General features: G+C 37.3%; 2 protein-coding genes across 8 annotated transcripts in view; one reads left to right on the forward strand and one right to left on the reverse strand.

The window, feature by feature from the left end:
• Window positions 1–25,864, reverse strand: part of C5H7orf50 (chromosome 5 C7orf50 homolog) — a 135,772-nt gene that overhangs the window by 95,636 nt on the left and 14,272 nt on the right. The window lies entirely within an intron of this gene.
• On the forward strand, window positions 7,823–24,822 carry GPER1 (G protein-coupled estrogen receptor 1). 3 transcript variants are annotated; one of them, XM_055806373.1, is made up of 3 exons: window positions 7,823–8,381; window positions 13,216–21,794; window positions 23,092–24,822. In XM_055806373.1, the coding sequence occupies exon 3, from the start codon at window positions 23,520–23,522 to the stop codon at window positions 24,591–24,593; it is 1,074 nt and encodes a 357-aa protein (XP_055662348.1). In that variant the 5' UTR covers window positions 7,823–8,381; window positions 13,216–21,794; window positions 23,092–23,519; the 3' UTR covers window positions 24,594–24,822. The 3 variants fall into 3 exon arrangements, with proteins under 3 accessions (XP_055662348.1, XP_027635208.1, XP_027635203.1); XM_027779407.2 differs by lacking the exon at window positions 23,092–24,822 and having other exon boundaries at window positions 8,022–8,381; window positions 13,216–14,143; window positions 15,787–18,332; XM_027779402.2 differs by lacking the exon at window positions 23,092–24,822 and having other exon boundaries at window positions 8,025–8,381; window positions 13,216–14,326; window positions 15,787–18,332.

Raw genomic sequence — 25,864 nt, forward strand, 5'->3', positions numbered from 1 at the left:
AGCCTACAGCCGGCAGAATTCTTGTATTATTGCAATTCAGGACAGTAAAATATTTTTTAAATACTAGATTATCAGACCATTTATGAATATACAAATACATTTTTTAAAAAATACTTCCTACCAGAAGTTCTTTTAAAACAAACAAGATTTATTGCCAGAAAGAGAATCCATTTTATCTAGTTTAAAAGTACTTGATGATGCATTATAGGAAAAGATAAATAAGCAGCAGAATAAATACTCCCAACTCAGATGTCTGGAGAGAGGACTAATGGAGAAACAGATTGACATGGAAACATCTTGCAGGAAGTGTACCTGCAAGTATATTGCCTAACAGTAGAATAATTCTGCTATAAAAATGCAGAAAAAATGCTCAACTCTGGATAAAGTTAACCTTCAAAAGCAAAGAATTCATCTCCTATATTAAAGTGGGTTTATCACAAGTCTCACTGATATTGATAGAAGTTCTATGCATTACTGTGGTGGGTTGACCCTGGCTGGACTCCAGGTGCCCACCAAAGCCACTCTGTCACTCCCCTCCTCAGCTTAACAGCTGAGAGAAAATACGACAAAAGGCTCATGGGTTCAGGTAAGGACAGGGCAAGATCACTGACCAGTTACTGTCATGGGCAAAATAGACAGCGACTCAGGGAAATTAGTTTAATTTATTGCCAATCAAATCAGAGTAGGGTAAAGAGAAATACAAACAAATATTAAAGCACCTTCCTCCCATCCCTCCCTTCTTCCCAGGCTCAGCTTCACCCTGTTTTCTCTCCCTGCTCCCTGCCAGTGGTACAGGGGAACGGGGAATGGGGGTTGCAGTTAGCTCATCACTCCTTGTCTCTGCTGTTCCTTCCTCCTCAGGGGGAGGGTCCTCACACCCTTCCCCTGCCCCAGCCTGGGTCCCATCTGTGGGGTGCAGCCCTTCAGGAACAGGCTGCTCCAGCCTGGGCCCCCGCGGGGTCACAAGCCCGGCCAGCAAACCTGCTCCAGCCTGGGCCTCTCTCCATGAGCCCACGGGTCCTGCCAGGAGCTGCTCCAGCGTAGGCTTCCCATGGGGTCACAGCCTCCTTCGAGCACCCACCTGCTCCGGCACGAGGTCCTCCATGGGCTGCAGGTGGGGATCTGCCCCCCCCACCCCCACCCCCCGTTAACCTCCACGGGCTGGGGGCACAGCCTGCCTCTCCATGGGCTTCCCTCGGGCTGCCAGGGAATCCCTGCTCCGACGCCTGGAGCCCCCCTGCCTCCTCCTGCGCTGCCCTGGGGGCTGCAAGGCCACTGCTCTCACATACTCTCAACTCCCCTCTCGCTGCAATCAAACAGTTTTGTGTGGTTTTCCCCTTCTTAAATGCATTATCCCAGAGGCACCACCACTGTCACTGATGAGCTCAGCCTTGGCCAGCGGCAGGTCCGTCTCTGAGCCAGCTTGCATTGGCTCTGTTGGCCACAGGGGAAAGTTCTAGCAGCTTCTCACAGAAGGCACCCCATAGCACCTGCTACCAAAATCTTGCCATGCAAACCCAATACAACTACCAATTACAAAATTAATTGAAAAGCTTAATTTTAGCAACAACATTCGCAAATTCAAGCTAAAATTTATCTTGAAGCTAGCAGAATTTCCACAAGTGTTTCTTAACTAATCTCCAAAACCTTTGAAAATAATTTTGAAATTAATTCCGGTATTAGGTTACCAAAGCTGTTTCAGAAACTCCATCTGGTGGTCACTAGCAGAATACTCTAGCAGTTCCCAAAAGCCGTAAGATCAGTAAAACTAGTTAAAGGATTTAAGTTAATCATTAGGAAAAAACCTGAAACATTCCCAGTTTCTGGTTAAACACAGATTTGTACTAGCTGGTCCTGTCTGCAGGCACTAAGGGTATTACTGCAAGTATTTGTAAGAAGAAACCAAATTAAGCATAATTTCTATATCAAACTGCTGCAGTGAAGATGAGGCATTTAAGAGAAAATTCTGTTGCAAGAAACAGATCTCAACAATAGTTAATTTTGGTTTTGAACCTAACAGAAGGACATTTAGCCAGGCTATTAGGTCTGATTATTCACAAGAAAAATATTTATTTAAAAAGCATATGTTTCATAAAGCAATGTAAGAAACATCTGGTACTAGTCATTGTGGTTGACAAGATGCTCAAAGATCAAAGGAAGTGCCATTCCCATTCAGCTCCAGAGCACTGTAATTCTTTCTAATTTAGTTACGGTTTTACTAGTTCACAATGACAGATCCCCGTAATACAGAAGTTTCTGAAATTTTTCAGGTCAGCCTATGTGCAATTAAATAATCATTTTAGCACCTGCAGTGCTATGCAGAGACCAGCTCTCCTATAAAACTTGCCATTAGAAAAAGTTTTTTCCACCCTTGAATAGAAGAAGAGTATTATTTGGAAATACAGGCAATTTTTGAGCTCTCATACCTGAGTTACGTAGGTGATCTACCCATACTGAGGAATTTATTTTGTGATTGATAGAAACATTACTGTATAGTAGTAATAATAGTAACGTACTGTTTACGAAACAACTTACATTAAAAACAATGCCCAAATAAACCAATATAAAAATATTCACTAATAATGAATCATGAGCAAGCAAGATGTGAAGGCAGTGTAGAGCATGGCTGTTCTAGAATAAAAGGAAGAAATGTTGACTTATGACCAGCCTCTGAGGCATAGGTAATTATTAATATCAATGCTTATGTGTACACATCTCCAAATTGTGCATTTTTAACCCTATCCAAGTAGAGGCAGTAAGACTATAAAATTTTACAAATTCACATAGCTCCATGTACCTTACAAATGAGCATATGCATCTGAATTCCATTTAATAACAATAAAAAACCCCACAACACACTCAAAAAATTCCCAAAATCACACATGCAGGGAATGCAATAAAGCCATGCAAGTTTTAAAATTCCTTTAACTTTCTTCAAGCTAGCAATTCTTGGTTATATGTACAGGTTCCATGCTTTTGGGTTTTGGTTGGTTTGTTGTTGGGGTTTTTTTCTCCTTTAATTCAAAGGCCTAATGTTCCATGGTGTTTTAATCAAGGAGACAAATTTCCTTGCTGTCAAGTAGAAAAAGACTAAATATACAGAAAATTAAAAGCAAAGTCTTTCACAAGAACAGTTTTATGGAGTGACTGGGTACTGTGCATCAATATAACAGAAGCCTTAGAATAGATGCTCCTATGAAATTAGTTATTTCATTAATACAAGTGGCCTTAAGGTGCTAAAAAGCCACCAATAAAAGCTTCCAATATATAATTTCAGCCCTTGAATAGAGACAAAGCAATCTTGGACTAACTGTGGCTAATATCCCACACTCAAGGTTGTGGTGGTGGGGGTTGTTACATAATAACACTAGAGAAAAAATTAAGATGGAAATACATGGTAATTTATGAAAAATATCTTTAAGAAAAAATGTAGACTATGTTTTGAAATTCCAGTAACACAGCAATTGCTTTTCATCATAATACACTGGGGAATGAGCAATAACAGCCATTTAATATTCAAAACCAATCATATCATACTACACAGGGACAGTTTTCATAATAACATTAAATCAAAAAGGCAAGAAAGATGTTAATCAAGAGCAGAAGACAACAGCATAATCTAAGAACAGACTTCAGGCTTCTCACGCAGGATTAGCTCCCTAACAATAAGCACTACCCTAGAACAGACTTGTCCAATTCTTAGCCTAACTGCAAGCTCACTGCAGCCTTTGGTATCTGCCCTTGATGACTGTGGCTATTTGATGCCACACCAAGCAAACAAGAGCTCTACTGCTCAAATGAGTGTTGAGTCTTGCTACCAGCTAATCACAGCGATTCAGAAGGAAGGTGAGGAAAAAAGAATCACTATCTCCATAATACTTTACTGGATAGATCTGCTTCAAGCCAGAGAGTAAAAAGACTGAAGTCTCCATGGGTTCAGCATCTCACAAGCCAGAAGTATCAAACAGTGTTTGTCAGAGAACACAGAGAAGTTTCTCTCATCTGGCATACATGCGTATGAGAGAAACAGGCTTCACTTCAAACTAAACCTGCTGTCAGGGTTCTGTACTCTGCTAAACATATCAGTAATAGGGGTCAGTTCAGAGAAATTATTGGTTTTGGTCAAAAAAAGTGGCCAACATCTGCCTTCTTTAAAATAACATGTCACTCAGTACTGGATATATTTATTTTGCCATAGGAACAATAAAGCGTAACCAAGAGTTTTGCCCACCACAGCACACTGTAGGTGGCTAGTGGAACTGTATGTGTTATCAGCCAATCTTTAAATATTGTCACAGCATCTCACAGCTATTTAACTTCTGCAACTTCTACCTTTCTTGCCTCCACCCTATCCGGAACATCATTATCATACATAAACCATTTCTACTGAGAGCATGTATACTAATACATACTAATCACTAAGAAATCACAGAATCATAGAATTATTCAGGTTGGAAAATACCTTCAAGATCATCAAGTCCAACCCTTAACACTGCCAAGCCCACCACTATACTGTGTCTCTAAGTGCCACATCTGCACATCTTTTAAATCCTCCAGGGACGGTGACTCCACCACTTCCATGGGCAGCCTGCGCCAATGCTTGACAGCCCTTTCAGTGAAGACATTTTTCTCAATTTCCAACCTAAACCTCCCCTGGCACAGCCCGAGGCCGTTTGCTCTTGCCCTGTCGCTTGTTCCCTGGGCGCAGAGACCGACCCCCCCTGCCCACAGCCCCTGTCAGGCAGCTGGAGGGAGCGATCAGGTCCCCCCCGAGCCCCCTGCTCTCCAGGCTGACCCCCCCCAGCTCCCCCAGCCGCTCCCCACAGGGCTTGTGCCCCAGCCCCTTCCCCAGCCCCTGCCCGGCTCTGGACATGCTCCAGCCCCTCCACATCCCCCTAGCAGTGAGGGGCCACAGCTGAACCCAGGGTTCGAGGTAGCCAGGGCTGCTGGTAAATGATGGAGTGGCTGGGCGAGCTCCTCCGCCAGCTCCCGCAGCACCCTTGGGTGGATCCCAAGACTTGTGTGTCTCTAAGTGGCGTAGCAGGTCACTGACCTTTTCCCCTTGGATTATGGGGACTTGATCCTGCTCCCTGCCCGTCTTCCAGCTCAGGGGGCTGGGTACCTGGAGAACAACTGGTCTTTAAACTATTAAAGACTGAGGCAAAAAAGATACTAAGTACCTCAACCTTTTCCTCATCCTTTGTCACTATGTATCCCCCTGCATCCAATAAAAGATGGAGATTCTCCTTAGCCCTCCTTTTGTTGCTAATGTGCTCATAGAAACATAAATCACTAATAAAAACAGTGAAATTATGCATCATCTCAAACAGTCACTTAATCACCATGTTTTGCAGTTTTATAAAACATTTATACAACTAAACATGAGTCTGTTGGCCACTGTTTTCATATGACTAGTATCCTATAATCACTTAAGCAAATTAACCTGTTTTATTGTTTAAGGAAAGACACAGCTGGTCACACAACAGCAATATCTTGCTTTCCTTTTAGTAATGCATTAACTGTGACAATAACAGCACAGCGAGCTGCTGCCAAAACCACACCATACAGCTGTTAAGACTAACTTTTGTCTGTTTCCATAGATGAGGCAGAATTGCAGCTATCAAGGTGGGAATCAGTATGGTCTAAACAGAATAAAGAATACAGAACTGGGAAACCTCAATTTTCTAACCTCTTTTTCTTCCCTGGCTTTTGATTTATTCCATCAACTTAGAAGAATACATTACTCAGTAGCTAAGTTTCTCTACCTGTAAAATAGGTGTACTTTCTGATATGATTCTCTGAATCTATGTACACATTCTGAAATTGTAATGTGCTACTTGCTCCTGATTCAGAGTATGATAAAAATACCACTGAATAATGAAGCTTAATACAGGTTTCCATCCTCGTATGACAAAGTTTGTAAATGTGAACATGATTTTGAAGATGGAAGCTTTCTCTTAGATTATTTTTTCTTTTTAAAGATGGGAGGCATAAGAAATTGCTTTTCTCCTTTTGCTTTTCTGGTTATATTCATATAATTTTCCTCATTAGAGGATAAGTTCCCTTGGTGCTCTCCTTTACTACACATTGCATTGTCAGAAAAGCAGTTACTGAATAACAGGAAGTGAGTCTTAACACCGCTGTGTTAGAGCTTATCTTCACTTGAGTTACTCCTTGCTCACTGACTGCTAATTAACTCAGAATAATTTAAACCTTTGTAAAGAATGGTTTGAATATTCCTTAAACGTTTGGTGCAGCCACTGATTTGCGTTTGTTTTTTTTTTAGTAATAATCACAAAGGACACAGCCAGATATCCTTGTGTATGTCCACCTAATGCAACTTCAAAAGAAGTACAAAACCCAGCCGTTTGCTGGTGGCTCTCAGACAACAAATAACTCTACTCCCTCCCTGCCCACCAGCAGAGCCATGGTTATTTATCATGTGCCTAATCAGACTACGTCAGTGGAAAGTAAGCAACAAACCAATGCCATAACTGTTTAGCATTGCCTCGTGCATTCTGGAAACTAAAAAGTCAAGTTAGTATCTACTAGTTGGTGACCAAATACTTTCTGAAATTTTACTGCAATTTCAAAAACTACCATTTGACTATGCTTACATAGTTTAGTGTGCTCTCTGCACAGTCCTAAGTCCTAGAAAGAGTAAGGTGACACTTCAAATTTACATCTTTCATGGAAAATCAACTGGGGGAAAAACAAAACAAAACACCAAACACCTGACTTGCATACAATTAGAATGAATGTATTTTCTTTACCATTCTTAACTATAAGAAATTAATACCAGCAAAATAAACCCAGATTTGGGTACATCTCAAAAACAAATGCTATATACAAAACATTTACACTGCACTACCAGCTTTATCCCAGTTTCTCACCAACAGTTTGGAAGAATTACTGTAAATAAAAGGAAAGCAATCTACTCAGTCCAAAAAACAAACTATGCTAAGATGATTGAAACTGAAATCTGTACAGGAAGTTTGGAAACCACATTTCACAGAGCCACTGAACTACTAAAGAGCTGTTCTGGAGCACCGCTACTTTACAAATAACATGAACCTTAAACCTGAAAGTTCAACCTGAAAGCTGAAATGTCTCTGGGCCACTGCTGCAACCCAAGACCCTCCATACACATCTAGATTAAAAAAGTTATTTGGAGCCATAGTACTAACCTTCAGGTAGAAACGCAGGCCTAGCACTGAAATATTTTCTCCAGGTAACCCACAACTCCACTGTGAAATCTAGACTCATACATGTTTGTCTATTTCTTTGAAGTGCTCGGGCTCTTTCCAGATGTTTTTTCAATAATGATTGTTAAATACATTAAATGCAACAAGTAAGATGCCATGAAAACTGAGAGCACTGATCAAACACTGGTCACAAATTAATCTTCTCAGCCTATGAAAGCCACGACAGATTACTAAAAGATTACAATAAAAATGTTCTTCCCCATGTGCTGGTATGCTACCAATGCATTCCAGACAGAAAGGCTGCATGCACAAAAAAAAAAAAAAAAAAAAACACCAACCACCAAAAACAACCTAATAATGAGCCAGCCCTTTCCTTCTCATTTGTGTCTGAGGTTTTAAGAACACTATTCAACATAGTCACTAAGACTGATGCTGAGCCAGACCCAAAACATACTACAAACTCACAATTTTGTCTTTTAACACCTCATGGTCATTGCAGAGCATCTGGAAAATAAGTTAATGCATGTGTACAATACTGGGAGCATTCCAAGAGCCAGGACCTATGGAAAAACAGAAATACATGATTTTTAAGAGGAATCTTAATATTTTTGACACGCACTACTTTGTGTCAAGTTTTTGCCTTGTTAAGCAAGGGGCCTTGTTTGGCATTTATTCAATAGGCTTTTCCTTTTCCAGCCCTCTAGCACTTAAAACAGCACACTAGAAAAAAAAAAAAATGTAATTGCAAAGGCTAGCCAATGCACATAGGATTACTTCACAAACAGGAAAAAAAGAAATCCACTGGATGGCCTCAGATACTTAGAAATGGCAGGGACAAACACTACTTTTCTGTTCCAAAATATCTCAGTGCAGAGGATAATTTGAACTTTAGTCACATGATGAAACCATAGGTTTGCTAAACATGCAACGTGTATGGTGTGAATGACTTAAACCAAGTTCCTGTTTCCTTTTGAGAACTGTATGTTTTTGTAGTCAGCAAGCGTCTGGATTTTTTCATCGTGATGTACAGCAGCTAAAGAAGTTATTGTAATACATACACTCTACTTTCTACATAAATAAAAAGGGCTATATGCTCCAAACTATAATTATATTTCATCTGACTATTCACAGTGAAAGTCTCAGCCCGTTGTATCTGTGGAGCATTTTCTTGAAAGGGTAAGTGCTTTATATTACTTTGAATATGCAATGTTTTATTCATCACAAGAGGCTCAAACTGTGAAGCTAAAGTTTAAGGTTTTAGTTTTCTCTTCTTTAACATGATTTGAACTAAAGTAAAATACTGTATCTGGGAAACACTTGGAAAGCTAAAATGTATAATAAACCTGAAATTTATAATAAAGCTAAGCATTAAACTGAGAAAATGCGAAGACCGTTTTTCAGTAAGTACTTAACTCCCATTAAACTGATGATAGCTAGATGATGAAATACTGTTCAGCGGTCTGGACAAGAGTCTCCAACCGTTGCCTAAAAGTAGTCTTTTAAAGGACAGATATTGTTGAATAATCCTAACAACACAGCAGGAATTGTACAGGACAGGAAACATGTCAGCGATGCTCCTTGAAGATTATGTTCAGTTACTGCCGATTAATTTACATTCTGGAAAAGTAAATGGTTTCGGTTTCTCAGAAACTGATAGTTTTTCAGAAGCTAAGAGTAGTATTTCTTAAATCTTAAATTACTTAAATCTTTACAACCTCAAATAGTTGCCCAAGTGTAGGAATTTTGACATTACAAGAAAGATGAATATAGTATTTGACATTTCAGTCTTTCATATACTGCAGACTGACCCCACCTTTTAATTTGGCAGATGTAGTACAGACAGAAAGGACAAATTCACCCCCCCAAATTATGTGTGGTATTTTCATGGGTTAGTGCAGGATGTGCCCACCAAGAGCAGAATTTCACAAGGAATATTATGTGTATTACTTTATGACTGGATGAAAGAATATTTTCCTTCTAAAGACTGGTGAGAGAGTGCAGAAAGACTGCCCTGCTAAACCTTTTAGAGAGGAAGAGTTCTGACTGCCAAGGAGAAACTCCCCATTTTAGGAGCTCTTCTTTCTAGACTTCAAATAAACATTTCCTTGAAACCAAGCTCTCCGTTTGCAAGAGTTAACCATCAAAGTGGTGACGGGGGACCACCAAAAACAATGAAATCTTACAGACTAGGTCTTCTCAATACTCAAAAGTAGTCTTTTCACAACTTGCTATTTTTAAACTGCCTTCTGAACACTATGCTCATTTGCTTAGGTCTGCCTGCTGGAAGTGAAGGATAACATATTTTGCTGTGCTTCAGAAATAAAAGTCTAACTTACTTGCTTTAACTGCTGACACAAACCTCAGAGTCAATCATAGCGGGGAAACAAGGCCAGAAAGAAGAAAAAAAAAAAGAAAGAAAAAAAGTGAGGCCACATGAAGTTAAGGAATGATTCAAAACATGCAAATGATGGCCAATTAAAACAAAGTGTGGGGGAGAAGTAAAGAAGGGACAAAATACTGGAGCATAACAATACAGGGAAAGACAATGCAAGTAGCATATTACAAATTTCCCTTATTAATTAACCTAAGGGGAAACAGGAATAGGCCTGGCTTCTACCATAGTTTCAATATATGTGAGCTTTGACACACTATTACTCTCAGTTAGTAGTGCATAAATAGAAATGACAAAGTCAGCTTACATCATAATATTTTGTGAGAAAAAAAAAATTATTCAGGTCTAGAGGTGTTTCCACTCTAAGCTGACAGATTCCACTAAAAGAGTAAAGGACTTGGGGGGCCCCCACCAAACAGAGCATAAACATTACATGCATTTTAAAACAAAATGTATGCCCCTGCAGTAAACCCAGAAACCAGACAAGAACTGAGGGAATACCAGATTTTCTCACAGCAGAGGGAAATGACATCATAAATTCCTTTTTTTTTTTTTTTTATGATGGAAACTCAAAGTACTTTGACAAAAAAATGTGGTTGGCTGCATGGAGATTCTGAAATAAAAGATGTGAAAAATGAACCATCCTCCAATGCTCTGCTGCTCCAATGGAACATATCTTTTTATTTTAAATTAAATTCATATTACCAAAAGTCTATAAACATTTGCAAATATGTTCATCTTACTACAGCAAAAATTGTGAGCTCCTTCACCCCATTATTATTCTAAGCATACATTTACTTTAGTATAAGGAATGAATGCTTTGGGAATGTTTTAAAACTATAAAGGCTTACAATTTCTAAGAGTTGCTTTATATGATAGATGGGCACCTTACAGTCATAAGGCTCTCTAAAGCTATCCATTCTAATGTAAACAAATGTATAGAGAGGTTATGCCATCTGTGACTATATTCAATCAGTCAGCTGCAGAGGCTGCCAAGGAGTCACTTTTCTGACAGGGTCCAATTTATAATCTCAGCTAGAAAACCCTAATGCAGCAGCTTCATGAGGTGATGAGCAATATATCTTGTAAAATGATATATATCCTTAAATTTCTCTAAAATAGTTATGAAGAGACAAAATACTGCAAATAAGAATAGTAGGATAAGGTCATAAGTCAGAAATATGTATCTAGGTATGACCATGTTGCAGAGAAGGTAAATAAATATGCCTAATGCTTCTGCAGCCACCTGCACATGAGACTTTCCTACCACAATCTGAACTCAAAATCACCATTTGCTCTCTTTCAAATACTTAGTGAGACACCAAAACCAAGCAAGAAAATAGTCTGACATTATCACTTTGATCTTATTTTTTATTAAAGCAGAGTAAAAACTTCTAGGAATCAATTAAGGGGGAAAAATGTCTACAGTGTTAACTTGAATCTTATTTGCAAATACTTGTTCATATCTAACAATCTATTTTTAAGATTCAAAATTACATTGACTCAACTTGCTTCAGATGCTACTGCCAGTTTTGTCCATCAATGCCTTCCTACATTGTGTACTCCAGCTTAGAGGTTAGAACACAGCCAGTGTCTGACCAGACAACTTTTCCCCTCCTGTGAGGGTACCTGCAACACAAAAAAAAGCCCTTCCCTGGGTGCATCAGTCCTTGTAGTGGAATCTCTCCAAAAATAACCTTTTCTAGAAAGGAAGAAACTCTGTCTTTAAAAGGGGGCAAAGAACACTGCCGAATCAGAATATAACTCCACGGGTTTATATAAATGAAATTATAATTATACAAGATTATATACACACTTAATCAAAGCCACTTTGATAAGTCAACTTTTCTAATTAAAACCAGTATTAGAATTCCAATTTTGAGGAGAGATTAGAAATATCAGAAATATGAAGTAGAGTCAGAGGTAACAACCATAAATGAACTGTCAAACAGTATTAAGACACTGACTTATCTATAATGAATACCGCTTAAAAACATTAATGCATCTTTATGAACTTCTACCCATTTAAAGTTACTTTAAGAGTTAATATCACTAGAATCCCTTTATGGAAAATGCATTATTTACAACTAAGTATATCACTCTTGTTACTAATATAACTGTATAGAAACTTCTATACGAGAGCTTCACTGCTCTGTCTTTACCTGCTGTACTGTATGTACATCACTTATACAGACCAGCTTTGTGTGCAATGGAACAAAATAAAAACATCAAACTACCACAAAACTGAAATCCTTGTCAATAAAGGACTTTTTTTCCCCTGAAAACATTCTACACTGTAAAAGTGCCTTCATGTTTAATTTTTTCCAGTACTAAGTACCATGCTTAATCAGACATTCAAAATTCATTAGCAATAGCGGGTTCATTATCTTATGTTTTAAGAAATTTATCCTTTGTAACTAAGAATGTGTTATTTTCTGCATCAATCAGTACAAGGTACACAAATTTTCTTTTAGAAATTGAGTTAATTATGCTTTTAGGTGTTCTGTAAAATTTATATATCCATATCTATTACACTTAGGTTTTCATGAGCGCTTCTTATATTCTCCTACAAAGCATTTTGGCTTAAAAAAGGATCCTTCAAGCGTTTAGATGGTAGCAAAATTATTATATCAACATATCATAGTCATTACAGCTAACAGCCTATCCATATTACCCTTAAAATTCTCTATTTTCAGGAATTTATAACTCAGCTGTAAAAAATGTTCCTTGCTAAAACTTTGTCAAATAGGCCTATAATGCCCTGGTAATCATTTTCTCAAATTCGAGCATGCAGAAGAGCATTATTTTTTCCAGTTTTACACAACAGCTACATCTAAAAGTGACAGTATTATTAATGTATAAAGATGTTTTAGTATGAAAGCAGTTTTGTTCACAACAGTTCTTAAACATTCACATTAATTTTATATGGGCTCCTCAGTACAGACTGCAGTTATGAAAGGCTTTTTTTCATAACACAAAAGAAGCCAAACTAAAACAAAAAGGAACGTGACTTTTGCCTCATATTGTGATTATCTTTGCATTTTCCTTCAGTATGCAGTGTGAGCCTTGAGACTGTCTGCTAGGTTCAGATTATACAAAATTCCCACCCTTGGCACAATACAGTGAAGCTATTTTGTGGCTGTAGCTGTAGCTGCAGCCCACATGCTGCAGTTGCCCTGCATATTGCCTTACCCTTTTCTGGCAAGATGGTGAGGAAAAGGGGCTCCACCTAAGCACAGAACCAACTCCTCCTTCATCCACCAAGCGGCCAGCTCTCCCATTTATTCTGCAGGCAACATGAGTGAGATGAATCTTAGCTGTTGGCTGCAAGGCTGTGCTGCAGTTTAAGTCTTGCCTGCATCAAGTGAGAGAAAGGGGGCAGTGGTGAAAGCAGGAACCAAGGGAGGAAAAAAAAAAAAAAAAAAGCCGATTTCTGTGGCTAAAAATATGCAAGTTACCTTGAAATTAACATAGGAACATCAAATCCATCAAAAAAATTACTACATTTATTCTGAACAAATGGTTCATGTTCCTGACTGCACATAACATTTAATGCACAAATTAGAGACATTAAAAACTGTACTTTATAACCTGCTTCACCTGCCTTTTCCATTTCAGCTTCAAACTCCACTGAAAAGGAAATAAGCACAGTGTCAAAGGAAGGATGTCTTCTCACAACATGACATGGATCAGCTACCCAAGCAAGAACTTGGCTTTCATCTCCCCAGAGGAAATTGAAGCCTTCATTGCTTCTCAAAACATCATATCAAGACTTATGCACTGTTACATTGCCTTTTTTGTACCAACAGGATTAATAGCTGGCATATGTATTTTGATCATTTTCATAAAGAAATATTTGCAGTACAAAGTCATAGAAAACTTAGACTTACTTCTTCTGCACTTCACCATCAGTAATATTATAATGATTTTTTTGTCATTTACTGTCATTACTAGACCTGACTATTTAAAAGCAACCCACCTTACATGTAACATACTATCATTTTTTTTCAACTTCAGTTATTTCAATTCTCGGTATGTTTTGATTTTGATACTTCTCGTACTATTACTCAAGAGATTTCCATCAAGGACTGCTCTCAGCAAAGCAACCCAAAGACCCATATTGTGTGCTGGATTTGTACTTACATATGCCTTCTGTTTGTCACTGACTGAGGCAGTACTGGTTGGCACGGATAACTATCACTTGGAAACAGACTGCCAGTTAGATCCATTATTTGCATGGCCTGAATATGAGATCATTAAATTCACCTTTGGATTTGGAATCCCATCATTTCTTCAGATACTCTGTTTTACTGTTCTCTTTGCTAAAGCAGCACCTGCTGAAGCTCCAGCCTTACAACAGCATATTCGTACTTACCCTGCTGTGTACACTATAAACATAACAATATTTATATGCCACCTATTTTATAACCTTATGATTCTCTTCAGAACAACATTCAAATTACAGAAGAGCATTGGAACTCCAAAGAATGAGCTTGTGATGAATATTGCAGAAATAGTGTTGTTCTGCGAGAGCTGTGCTAGTTTGGTATTTATACTTTTTTTACATAAACCATCCAAGGATGAAATACTTAAAGTCATACAGAACTGCCGAAGGAAAAACACTGCCAACCATCACCTTGAAATACCAGTAACAACTATGACCCATGAAAGCAGGTCTCAGTAATACCTGCTGTTCTGAAGAACTCTCAATCCACTTTTTAGTTTGTTTGTGGGTTTTGGTTTGGTTACTCACTTCTTCAAAAAAAGGGCAACTGTTCCTTCTTTAGAACCCAAACTTGGACTATCTTACTGCTAGCAATACTGGGGGGGGGGGGGGGGGGGGGAAGATATTTAGTTCTAGTATTTGCAGTGATCTATAACAAAACATGTAGGGTCTGAAGTTGAGGGGGGTTTTTTGTTTGGTTGGCTTTTTTTACATTGCTTATTTTCTGCAAGTGTTACTTCAAAGCCAAGTAGAAAGAAAAGTACTGTTACCATAGAACTGTGCTTTAGTAATATTATCGATGCCCTGGCAAAGATGCAAACACAAACATAGCAGAAAGCAATTTTGAACAAAGGTAAAAATCTGCAGCCAAAGCATTTTCTCAGGTGTACTTCCTCTTTTGACTTCCTCCCCTACAAACTACTTATTTTTATAACATTGGTAAATTCCAGTAGCAGCAGCAATGAAGTATGGCTTAAGAATCCATCATAATCCTAAATAGTACGTGATACTATAAGTCTACTGTAACACTTGTTTATTTTTATATATATACACACACAGAAACTGAGTATTTCTTCCCTTTTTCCATTTTCCTCTTGTACTTTTTTTGGAAGCCTTAAGGTTTTTGTTTGAATTCTTGTGCCAGGAAAAAAAAATTCAAGTTAATGGAAATGCTGGTCCATAAAGGAAAGCTTTGGGTCTTTTGTGACACATTGAACTGGAAAGATCAACAAGATGGCTAATTAAAACTTTGTGCAAGAATGAAAGCTTTTTGTTAATGTACTCTCAGAGTCAACTTTGCATTAAGACTTACAGCAATTATTGATTTAAGCCATTCTTGATGAGTTCATTCAGAACTATGAAGTTGCATGCCTTGGAAGAGTCACATTCAGTAATACACTAACAAAAAAAAAGCCATCCCAGAACAGTATAACTGAGGCATGTTTTTAAAAAAGCAAACAAAAGCAGTGCCCCAATTTCAAACTGAAATCAGGGCTCTGCTGGAAACTAGATAGGAGCATTATATATTAGATGATAATTCATAAGTGGTGCAAAATGGGGGAAAAACCTGAATCAGAGATTAAAACAGCTGTGGTATAGGTAGCCCTGCACAATCAGCAGCCAATTCAGGCTAAGAAGTAGGCGCAAAGTTTTAAATGCTGGCTTTGAACACATTGTTACTGTAACTAAATTTGGCCAGTAGCCATCCTAATACTTTGGCTTAGGTTTCAGCTTTTCCTCTCTCAGAGGTGGAAAGAACAGAAACAACAGGGAAGGCACAAAATTGTACTAGATATTGGATAAAGACTTAGACTTAGATTGCAATATTATAAAAATCCAGTGATGTGATAAGGAAGGCTCAAGTGCCCTGAAGGGTTCTGAGAAAAGCCACTTTGATGCTTAAATATGGGCTTTTGCATGACACCCTGGTGCAAACAGAACTGATAGATTTTTTTTTTTTGCAGTTACATGCTTTGGAAAGTCTTTCTGGCAGGGTCCAGATTTGCATGGAGTGCTGGTGCAAATCAGCATGGGCTGTTTAAGACAGAGAAAAATGAGCACCAATTGATCAAGAGGCCCATCTTCTGCAAAAGAACAGCCAAGTGCATAAATGGAAGAATGAAGGACATTTTTTCAATAATAATATAGTATATAGAACAAGTATCTAGATATATGGAACCTGTCTTAGACATCCAAGTCCTGAAATTTATGGACCACGACTGTATCACATGCAAATAAGGGGCAATATGTAGTCTCACTATGACTGCAAGGACCAACATTTCTGCAAGACTTAAAAATCAACTGGTAAGATGTCTGCATTGCATTATGTCAGCCTGTTTTCCTGTTCAATTTTGTTCTGCTGCCAGCATGAACAGATGGATAATTAAAGAACACTACATATAAACAGACCATTATAGAACCTGGTCAGAAAGGAAATACGTAGATAAGAATCATTTCTTTGAGAACAAAAGCCAATTTCATACTTGTGAAAGGATTTCTCAGCTGGCATCAGAGGTTTTGTTTTGCACCTGAAAAGAGGAAGATAAAACAACATGGACTGAAGATCAGTCCTGCAGAAAGAAGTCTGAAGATATGAGTTGGAAAAGCCATACGTCAATGGAAAAAGCTAACAGACTGAAGGAAAGAGTATGTCGGAAGATGCAAGCTGTTTATCCCAATTTAGACAAAATATCATAGTTTCAGCTGCGCCACAGTTCAGTAGGTTATTTTCTAGCATGGGAATTATGCACTAGAGATTTTACTTTATTCACTGCTTCCTTATATTTTATATTTGAGAATGAAAGAATAAATATTGTGTTGTTTCAACCCAGTCAGTAAATGTTGGCTCTCGTTAACACTGGCTGGGACCTGGAAACTGGTCTAATGGTGAGTGAATCACAGTAATACATCTGTAAGGAGCCTGAGGGTTCCACGTGGGAGGAAGGATGCTTCGTGGTCCTCTCAGCAAGCAGCTAAAGCAGAACCACAACCAAGTGTCTCAGAGAAATAAAACCTGTAGGGGCCTACTGTCAGATCTAGGATTTGGGAACGAGTACATTGTGTAAAGAATGAACTACTACGTGTAAGTCTGAGTACTCCTGGGTGTAGCATCTCACAGACAGCAGCCAGAAGCAAATGAATGCACTCTGGTCTCTTCCCTGTCCATAGCTACTGCTGTGGGAAAAAAGAGTATTTTCTGTATGGCTGGTTATATTGTCATAAAGAAATCTCTATGTACAATGAAAAAACTTTGTATCTGAATAGGAGAAAACAAAGGTAAACAGGAGAGAAGAGGTCGGAATATGCAAAATAATAATTCAGATAGTTATGAATATACCTTATGAATACAGAAATGTTTTGTTAAAACATTCTTGATAACATTACTCAGAGCTTACATTAAAATTCAGGACAATGAATGTGTAGTCCTAGAGAAAAATCTACTTGCATCCAGCTAGAGTATAAGAGCAAACACCCCATATGGAATAGGGGAAGGAACAGAAGCAGTCCCTAGAAGGCATTCTAAAATAGTCTGACATGAGCAAAAAAACAGCAGCTTTGGTTAAGATTAAAAGTAATAATTTTTAAATTATTAATAATTTGAAGAAGAATACTTTTAAGAACAAAAAATTTCCCTGCTCAGACTTTTTTCCCCCCCCTATACCAGCAACATCTTTGTTGAACACTTACTTCTTCCAAGCTTCACCTAGTTTTGAACAGTGTGTTCCAGAAGAAATAGAGCATATATTTTTATAGGCATGCTGTCAAAATTAACGAAAAGGATATACTGGAAAATTCAAATAAGAATATTTTACTTCCGTACTGGTAATATTCGTATCTTTCTAAGACTTCGTCCTGCTTTTCAAAAAACCCTTCCATTCAGTAAAAGAAGAGAAATGAGCAGGCTGCTGAAGTTTAAGCATGAATTCCTGAGCTGGTAATACGTTTTGGAAAAGAACACATAGAGACTAAGGACTGATCTTTGCTGAACCAGCTGGCTCAAATTTGCTCTGATCCCACTGCAAAACAACATCTGAGCTAAAGAGAGACTGGATTTCACGTATTACTAAGCCTGGCCTTAGTTATATTGCGATTTCAAACTTACAGACCCTTGAAAGGGCTACAGCATTATCTAGCATGATTTTGAGGTAACTGCAGAAGATTTGGGGTAAGGTGAAAGCTCAATTCAGCCAAAATAAGTACTCTATATAATGTTTCCACCATGTACGTTGCACAACAAATCGAATCACTAATTGGCTAGAATGAAAGAATGCATTTTACTTCCACCATACAACTGTCTGGCAGAGGACTGCCAGACTCAACTACTAAAGTAAAAGTTATTGATGCTTTGCAATTTTTTTTAACCGCATTTGGATAGAGCCTGAGATCCTATGATGAATCATCTTTAACTATACAACATTGTGGTCCAATTCTGTAAAATTTTTATGTTATCCCCCAAGAGTTTTGCAATATACACATTTAAGAAAAATAAAAGGTTTTTAGCAGAAGAGTTTGAATGGGTACAAGTGTTATTCCTGCAAAAGAAAAGGCTGAACTTTGCATTTTTCTTACTAAAAATAATTTTTCATTCTCAGAATTATTAGCAACTAAAAAACCTAAACACACAATACACTCTATCCAAGGTTTTCTGCAGGCACAGAATACAGTTAATTCCCACTCAAACTACATTTGATTATTTGCAAGAAACAAAGTTACTGGGGCTGGACAGGATAAAGTATGATGGTGCTCTAGAATAGGGTAATGGATGCAGACAGATGTCATTCAGTGGTTGATAAAAGGTCATAGGCAGTATTGATGCTAACAGAAATATGAGAGAATTTGGAGGAGGAGATCAATTTACTTGCAAAACTTCAGGAACATTACAACAGCATCTGTATTTCCTCTGGAGGCAATTTCAGCAGAGATTCTTACACAAGTCTTATTTCTTCTGCATATGGTTATATTCCACTAAGCATTCAGATAACAATTGTAATTTATGCTTCCTTCCTCTTCCATACAATGCAGTACCTTACTTTTTTCAACTTTATACACCCTGATCCTGATCTAATTTCCCCAAAACCCAACAGCTTCACACCCAACACACTTCCACACTTCTGAGGGTCCAACAGCTCTTACATCCTACAGGGCTTACCGGGCTTATCCCACTGGAGAGGCCTCCCACTCACACCTCCCACTTTCTTCCTCCTCAGCTTCCACCTCTTTGCAACACCATAGAGGTACGTATGTTGAAGTCTGTTAAATTACGTAGAATATCTTCTATTATACCCCACTTTAAGCCTCTTGGTATACCTAAGTACATCATAGACAATTACACTAGTATTCCTTAAAGATGCTATGGTGTTAGACATGTTTGAGATATACAGTGTTTTACAAGTTGACTACTACAGATGTAAAAGTAAGCTGCTAGGAAAACTTTACAAGCTGGATTGCTGAGGTCTGACATTATATGAATGCTATCACACTGGTTGCTTTCACACATGTTCTGAGCAACAATCAAGGTAAGGTACATACAGGTGCAACTACAATACTGTGTAACTTAATACTGCCACAACTGTGACTATTGGTCGTTAAGGCACTCCCTATAACATCATGGAGTATCAGCAACTGACAGGGAAGGAGAAAGGGTACAATGTTCAGCAGCTGCTAAAATTAGTTTAAAGCATTTTCTGGAATATGGAAGTGATGAATAGTGAAATTAATTTATCTTAATAAGCAACGATAATTTGACTGCATAAACAAGAGCCTGAAGATGTTGTCATCTGTTTTAGGAAACAGAATTCAGAAGATTCATATGATCATCTTATAAAATATTTAGTGAAATACAGAACTCACTAATTAAAATATAATAATACTAGATTTGTCCTCTTATGCTTCGTAGTTCTGCTAGCAGGAAAAACAGCTGCTTCATGGGTCTTTCAAAAGAGAACTTCCTAACAATTCTGGAAGTATGACAAAGCGACTTATTTCTTATCATGAACTCAAACAAGAAAATTAGCACTCACAGTTAGACATTTTAATAGCAGATCAGCTGATATTCAGCTAGAAAAATCAAGGACAGTCAGACCAGCTGATTATTAAATCCAGGGCTCCATAATTACAAACAACTAACACCAAGAAGCTAACATTATTCATAAAGTAAAAAAATCCTTCTGACCCTTACAAGATCAGTGAAAGCTCTGAAGGACAGAATTAAGTACAGCAAAACCACATGATCAACAAACAACAATAAAGACTCTTTATAATCCTGTTCTTTAGGACAGCAAAAAATTAAGACCTTCAAAGCTAGTATCACAAGATTTTTCTAACGTTACAATTATTCCAATCCTAGAATGCAATCACTTTTATACACGCCTCAAAGCAAAACGCTTTCAGTTCTCTGTCCTCATAACCCTGTAGAAAGCCACTCCAGAAAGCCATTCCACACACAGTGGAAGTCATTTGTTCAGAAAATCTTTACCAGCACAAATTTTCTTTTAAGCTAAAAAAATGTATTCCAAAACTATTTATGAAGAGCCATCCTATAAAAACATCTTAAAGGGCATCTTTAGTAACACTGCCAAAATCCTGTGCTCCTACGCACAGCACACTTCAAGAAAAAACCAAAACCCAGCAAATAATGTATTTGCTTCAATGGCACTAGAAGGCAAAGTGCCTTCTACTCCCAAAGCCACTTGCGTAAAGAATTTTTGCTTCACTTTTCTACAGATGAGATCTTTTGTAATCTAGAACTATTTGACCACTGTAATAGATGTAATGCATCCATTATAGTGACATGCTAATTAATCACTTACTCCACACTTCTGAAACCATAACATTGTAATCTTGAAATCCTAAATGCAGAGATCCAATCCATCTTATTCCAGTAGCAGGAAAATGCTGCATCAATGTACAGCATATTCACAACTGGCACTTAACATTCAGGTATCAGATCAATATAATCTTAAAAAGCAACTTACAAGAAGTATTTCGCTTCTATGTGAAAGAAAGGTTTAACTTTCTTTCTGTTCTAAGAATTGTAGCCACCAGCAGGTGGTGTTTCTGGAAATGTCAAGTAGTTTTTCCCCCCCTACAGATGATATGCAAAACTCCACCTGCAGTACTGGTGGGTTTATGCAAGACCAAAGCTCCACATTCTCTGCAAAATAAGCTTATTTTATCCATGTGATTTTGAACTGAGCAATTCTAAGAAGTGTGAGGATGACCATGTATACCTGAAAATTTAAATTCAAACAGGCAAAGGGGGATCGACTTGAAGGTAGGAAAACTGAAATTTGTATTGTCAGTTTAGCAAATGACCCTTCTCTGCTGCTAGACTTCTCCCAATCAAATCCTCTCTTCAGATTGTTCAGAGGCTTTTAAAAAATACCATGCATAACTAATTATGGCTTTATATTAAAGTAAAATATGTTTACTTACAATTTACAAATAAATCTCTTAATTTTTGATCAGCTGAGCTGTAGGTTTGAATGGACTGTGTAACTTGAAAAAACGCTAAAGGCAGAAAGGAGGGTGAAATAAACATTAGGCAAAATAAAACTGACAAATATGAGAGAAAAGATGCTTGTCTAGTTCTAGTCAAAAAGAAACCAGCAGAAACAGGGTTAATTCTAGCCTTATAAGGCTGTTCAGCAGCACTTCAACTGCACACAAATTAGAACAACCCTGGGAATCTATAAAGCTTGTTTTATTGCCAAGGACATGCAGCAAGATCTGCATTTTGCTGTCGTAAACTAACCTTTATTTAAGATGTTTTAAAACCGAATAGACATTATATGATTTTTTTTTTTTACTGCTGAATCGTCAACAGGTGGCATTCACTGCAGCTTTGCACACCTAAATACAAGTTTTTACTGACAGAACAGTCGAAGTTGACACATCCATTAAGCACGTATCGGAGCAAGAGCCAGCCTTCTGTTGTCTGGAGGAAAATCAGCTCTGAAGAAATGGAATTAAGGTAAAATAAAGTGTTTCACAGTACATGGTTACCTGTTATGCTTGTAATTGCTTAGCTTTTGGTAGCCTTTCAAATGTGATTAAAATCTGATCACGGACTAACTGTTTAAAATCAGTTGCTTAGACTGTTATCTGTTATTGTATTCAAAGCAGTTTTACCACGATATTCAAAAATAAAAAGATGTTACATAAAACACTTAATGTCTGACTTCCATAGCTGCTTGAACCAAACACTGAACCTTCTTCAAATGTGTCATTTCATATTAATATTTTAGCATAAAGATTTACATAACGAAAATTATTCAAAACATGGCTACAGCTACTGTGTACTTATGCCTGTTTCATTAAGAAATAAAAATAATGGTTCCAAAGCTCTTAAGTATCTGCTAGCTACTTCTGGTAACCTGGACACATTTAAGCACACGCAGAGCTGTATTTCTGACTGGAAATACTCTTAACACTCCTACTCCATTAGTGGTCTGCTCCTCTTTCTCCCCCAGACCATACATCAGCATGATTTAGTTCATTAAAATGTGGAAACATGCATGAATTTTACTAGTAAACAATTAAACTTTTAAAAACATGTTTTAGTGCAATTAAAATCAAGGTTTTGTTAGCAAGATGAAGATTAAAGCAATTCAAAATTTTTAAAATTTAACACAAAATAATTTTCTTGCTTTTTTGTTTTGGGTGTCTTCTACCTAGGCATTTTTTTCTTTTAAATAAACTTCCCAGCAATGCTTCACATCCATAGCATTCAACATTTTTAAGTAAACAAATCAGATAACTGGTATTTTCCATTCCTATCCGGAAGTCAGTGCAGCATAATTAATCACAAAGAAAAACAAATTGAGTATAATAATGTTGGTGTAAATCAATATGCTGCTTCTATTACTTTCATTTCTAAAACTTGCGTTTTCACTGAAAGCAGGAGGAACTAACTGCTTTTCATCTCCATTGCCCTCAGCCACAGACTCTCTACTTAACAGCCTTACAAGCTGATGATGAAACAAATATATAAAGTTTTTCTTTAGTAGGCTAAGGTCACTCATCTGATTTTCTATATTTCTGCATTTTCCAATACTGAATCCCTGAAGGGTATACAGAATTTTAACAGATCTGCCCTCACAATATATTATCTAGAACAAATTTAAATTCTTTTAACAGAACCTTTGTATATATAGTCAAACATGATGTTTCCTGCAACCTCAGCTATGTAAGTTAAGTTAGCAGAAGCATATGGTACATGGTACAAAGCCGGCATATGAGATTAATTGTTTTCCATTTGCAAATTGCAGGTCCAAGGATGTTCTTTGATTATTAAAAGAAAACAAATGGAGCTAAAATTCTACCACCTTCCAACCTGCATGAAGAAACACTGTTGATGAAAAGCTTTTATTAAAGAGATCCAAGTACCATAATGCTAAAAAGATTCCTACATGATCTTAAGGCATACAGGAACTGCAAATTTTCTCATTTGCAATGTATATAGCATCCTGTAAAAAAATTTAAGAAATTACTATTTGCACTGTTATATTTCAGTCAATTTTAAGACTAATTAATTTGACTTCTAGAGAGTTTTAATTCCTATACAAAAGTGTACATCTTTTTCCACTTCAATCAAAATGTTTACTATGAACTTAGTTGAAAACAACCCAAAATCTGATTGTTTTGGCATTACCACCAAACTGTGAGTACCAATATCTTTTCTGCAGATATTTTAACCATGGAAATTTATTCTGCCTCAATATCACCTGTTTTATGTAACAGCACAACTTTTAACCTAAATGGATCACATTTGTGTAATGAAAGCATAACTTCTCGATTAGCTGATAAATCAGAACACCAACAATATGTTATTGGTCTTTTCTTATCATGTCTTTACACCATATTTCTTTTTCCTATTGGTTTTGTAGGAAACATTCTGATACTGGTTGTCAACATAAGCTTTCGTGAAAAAATGACTATTCCAGACCTTTACTTCATAAATCTTGCAGTAGCTGATCTCATTTTGGTTGCCGATTCTCTCATTGAGGTTTTTAATCTTGATGAAAAGTATTACGATATCACTATTATTTGTACCTTCATGTCTTTATTCCTTCAGATCAACATGTATAGCAGCATTTTCTTTCTGACATGGATGAGTTTTGACAGATACATAGCACTGGCAAAAGTAATGAGGTCCAACATATTTCGCACTATGCAACATGCTAGATTAAGCTGTGGTCTCATATGGATGGCGTCTATTTCTGCAGCACTAGTTCCATTTACAGCTGTGCATTTACAACACACCGGAGAGGTCTATTTTTGTTTTGCAGATGTAAAAGAAATCCAGTGGCTAGAAATAACCTTGGGGTTTATTATCCCCTTTGTGATAATCGGTCTTTGTTACTCATTAATTGTTCGAGTTCTTATAAAAGCACACAAGCATAGGAGTCTTCGTCTGCGGCGACAAAAGGCTCTTCGAATGATTTTTGTTGTTGTCTTGGTTTTCTTTATCTGCTGGCTACCTGAAAATGTCTTCATTAGTGTTCAACTTCTTCAAAAGAAAAGTGAGTCTGCCTCTTCAAGCAGCCCATCCTTCAGACACGATTATCCTTTAACAGGACATATTGTGAACCTAGCAGCTTTTTCTAATAGCTGTTTGAACCCCTTAATTTACAGTTTTCTAGGGGAAACTTTCCGAGACAAACTGCGACTGTATATTGAACAGAAAACAAAAATGTCAACATTACATCGCTTTTGTCAGGCTGCCTTAACATCTGTTATTCCTGACAGTAATGAGCAATCAGAAGTCTGATTTAGTAGTGGTTGTATAAAGCATACAATTGTGGAATTGTGCAAATAGTGAACAAATGCTTGCTACTAACAGAAAAAAGTGTTTGTGTACATATATGTATTGTATTGCTCTACTGGGTATTGAAGGATTATATTCAAAATGTTTTTATGACAAGACTTTAATGTAGAAGAATGTTTTAGTCAGATTTGTATTTAATTATGAACAGGATTATTAAAAGCTGAGCACTGAAGGAGCTTTATTCTGTATTATACATTTACAAATGACAATATAGAAGAAAATTTTATCAAGTTAGGAAGACTCTAGATGTAACCCGATTATCAGAGATGCTACTTTGCTGGTGTATATAAGATATTTCCACTGAAATAACATAGCTGCCATAACAGTGGGGGGAAATCATTACCACTTATTGATGTGGAGATGCAGAAAACCTTGATTTTTTTTTTTTATCCAAATATGTTAAGATAAATCACTTTGCTTAGAACTACATAGTACTATCATCACTGTATTCTAGCATGTCTTCCACATTTAACCTTTTTTAATCTTAATATAATCTAACAGTGGTGAGTTTTCGTCTCATAAATGTAATCTGTTTACATCAGTACTTGATAGAAACTGAAATAATTTGTAACTATATTGCTCATCTCAAAGAACTTCACAGAAGCAAAATGTAATTCTTCATTCTGTCTTTTTAAAATTGTCCAAGACAATCTTTCCCAGGACAGGCATAATCAGGCCTTTTGTAAAAAAGTGCACATGTACGTACATTCATATCTGCCTTCAGTCTTAAATGCAAGTTACACAAGATCTCTTTACATTTAGCAGGCCTATTTTGACTGCCAGAACAAAATGCTGTGGCTTTAAAGAGAGAGTCCCATTCTGCAATAGAGTATAAAAATTGCTTATGAAAATGACAGAAGCCTCAGTTTTTAGAAAGGAAGAACTTATGTAATGGGGAGCGTTACTAGCTATTACCAGACCTTCGCTTTGTGCACCACCCATCCCCACCTCCAGAAACCACTGGTCTTTCTAGATTTTAACATGCACGTTGGTTGCTTTGTTCATTTGAAGATTAATTATGCTAAGAAAACAAATGTTAGCACCACTTACTTGAAAACAATAGTTTTCAATTTCCACTAGAAATAATTGGGTTTTAAATCTAATTGACTTTTAGCACAGGTTACTGCTGAACTTGTTCAGAGAAAGCTATAATGGTCCTGGAGATCAGTGTGCAAGATCATTAAAACATAACTTGCTGCATCTCTGAAGTGAAC

The sequence above is a fragment of the Falco peregrinus genome, chromosome 5 (genome assembly GCF_023634155.1).
Source record: "Falco peregrinus isolate bFalPer1 chromosome 5, bFalPer1.pri, whole genome shotgun sequence".
NCBI lineage: Eukaryota > Metazoa > Chordata > Aves > Falconiformes > Falconidae > Falco > Falco peregrinus.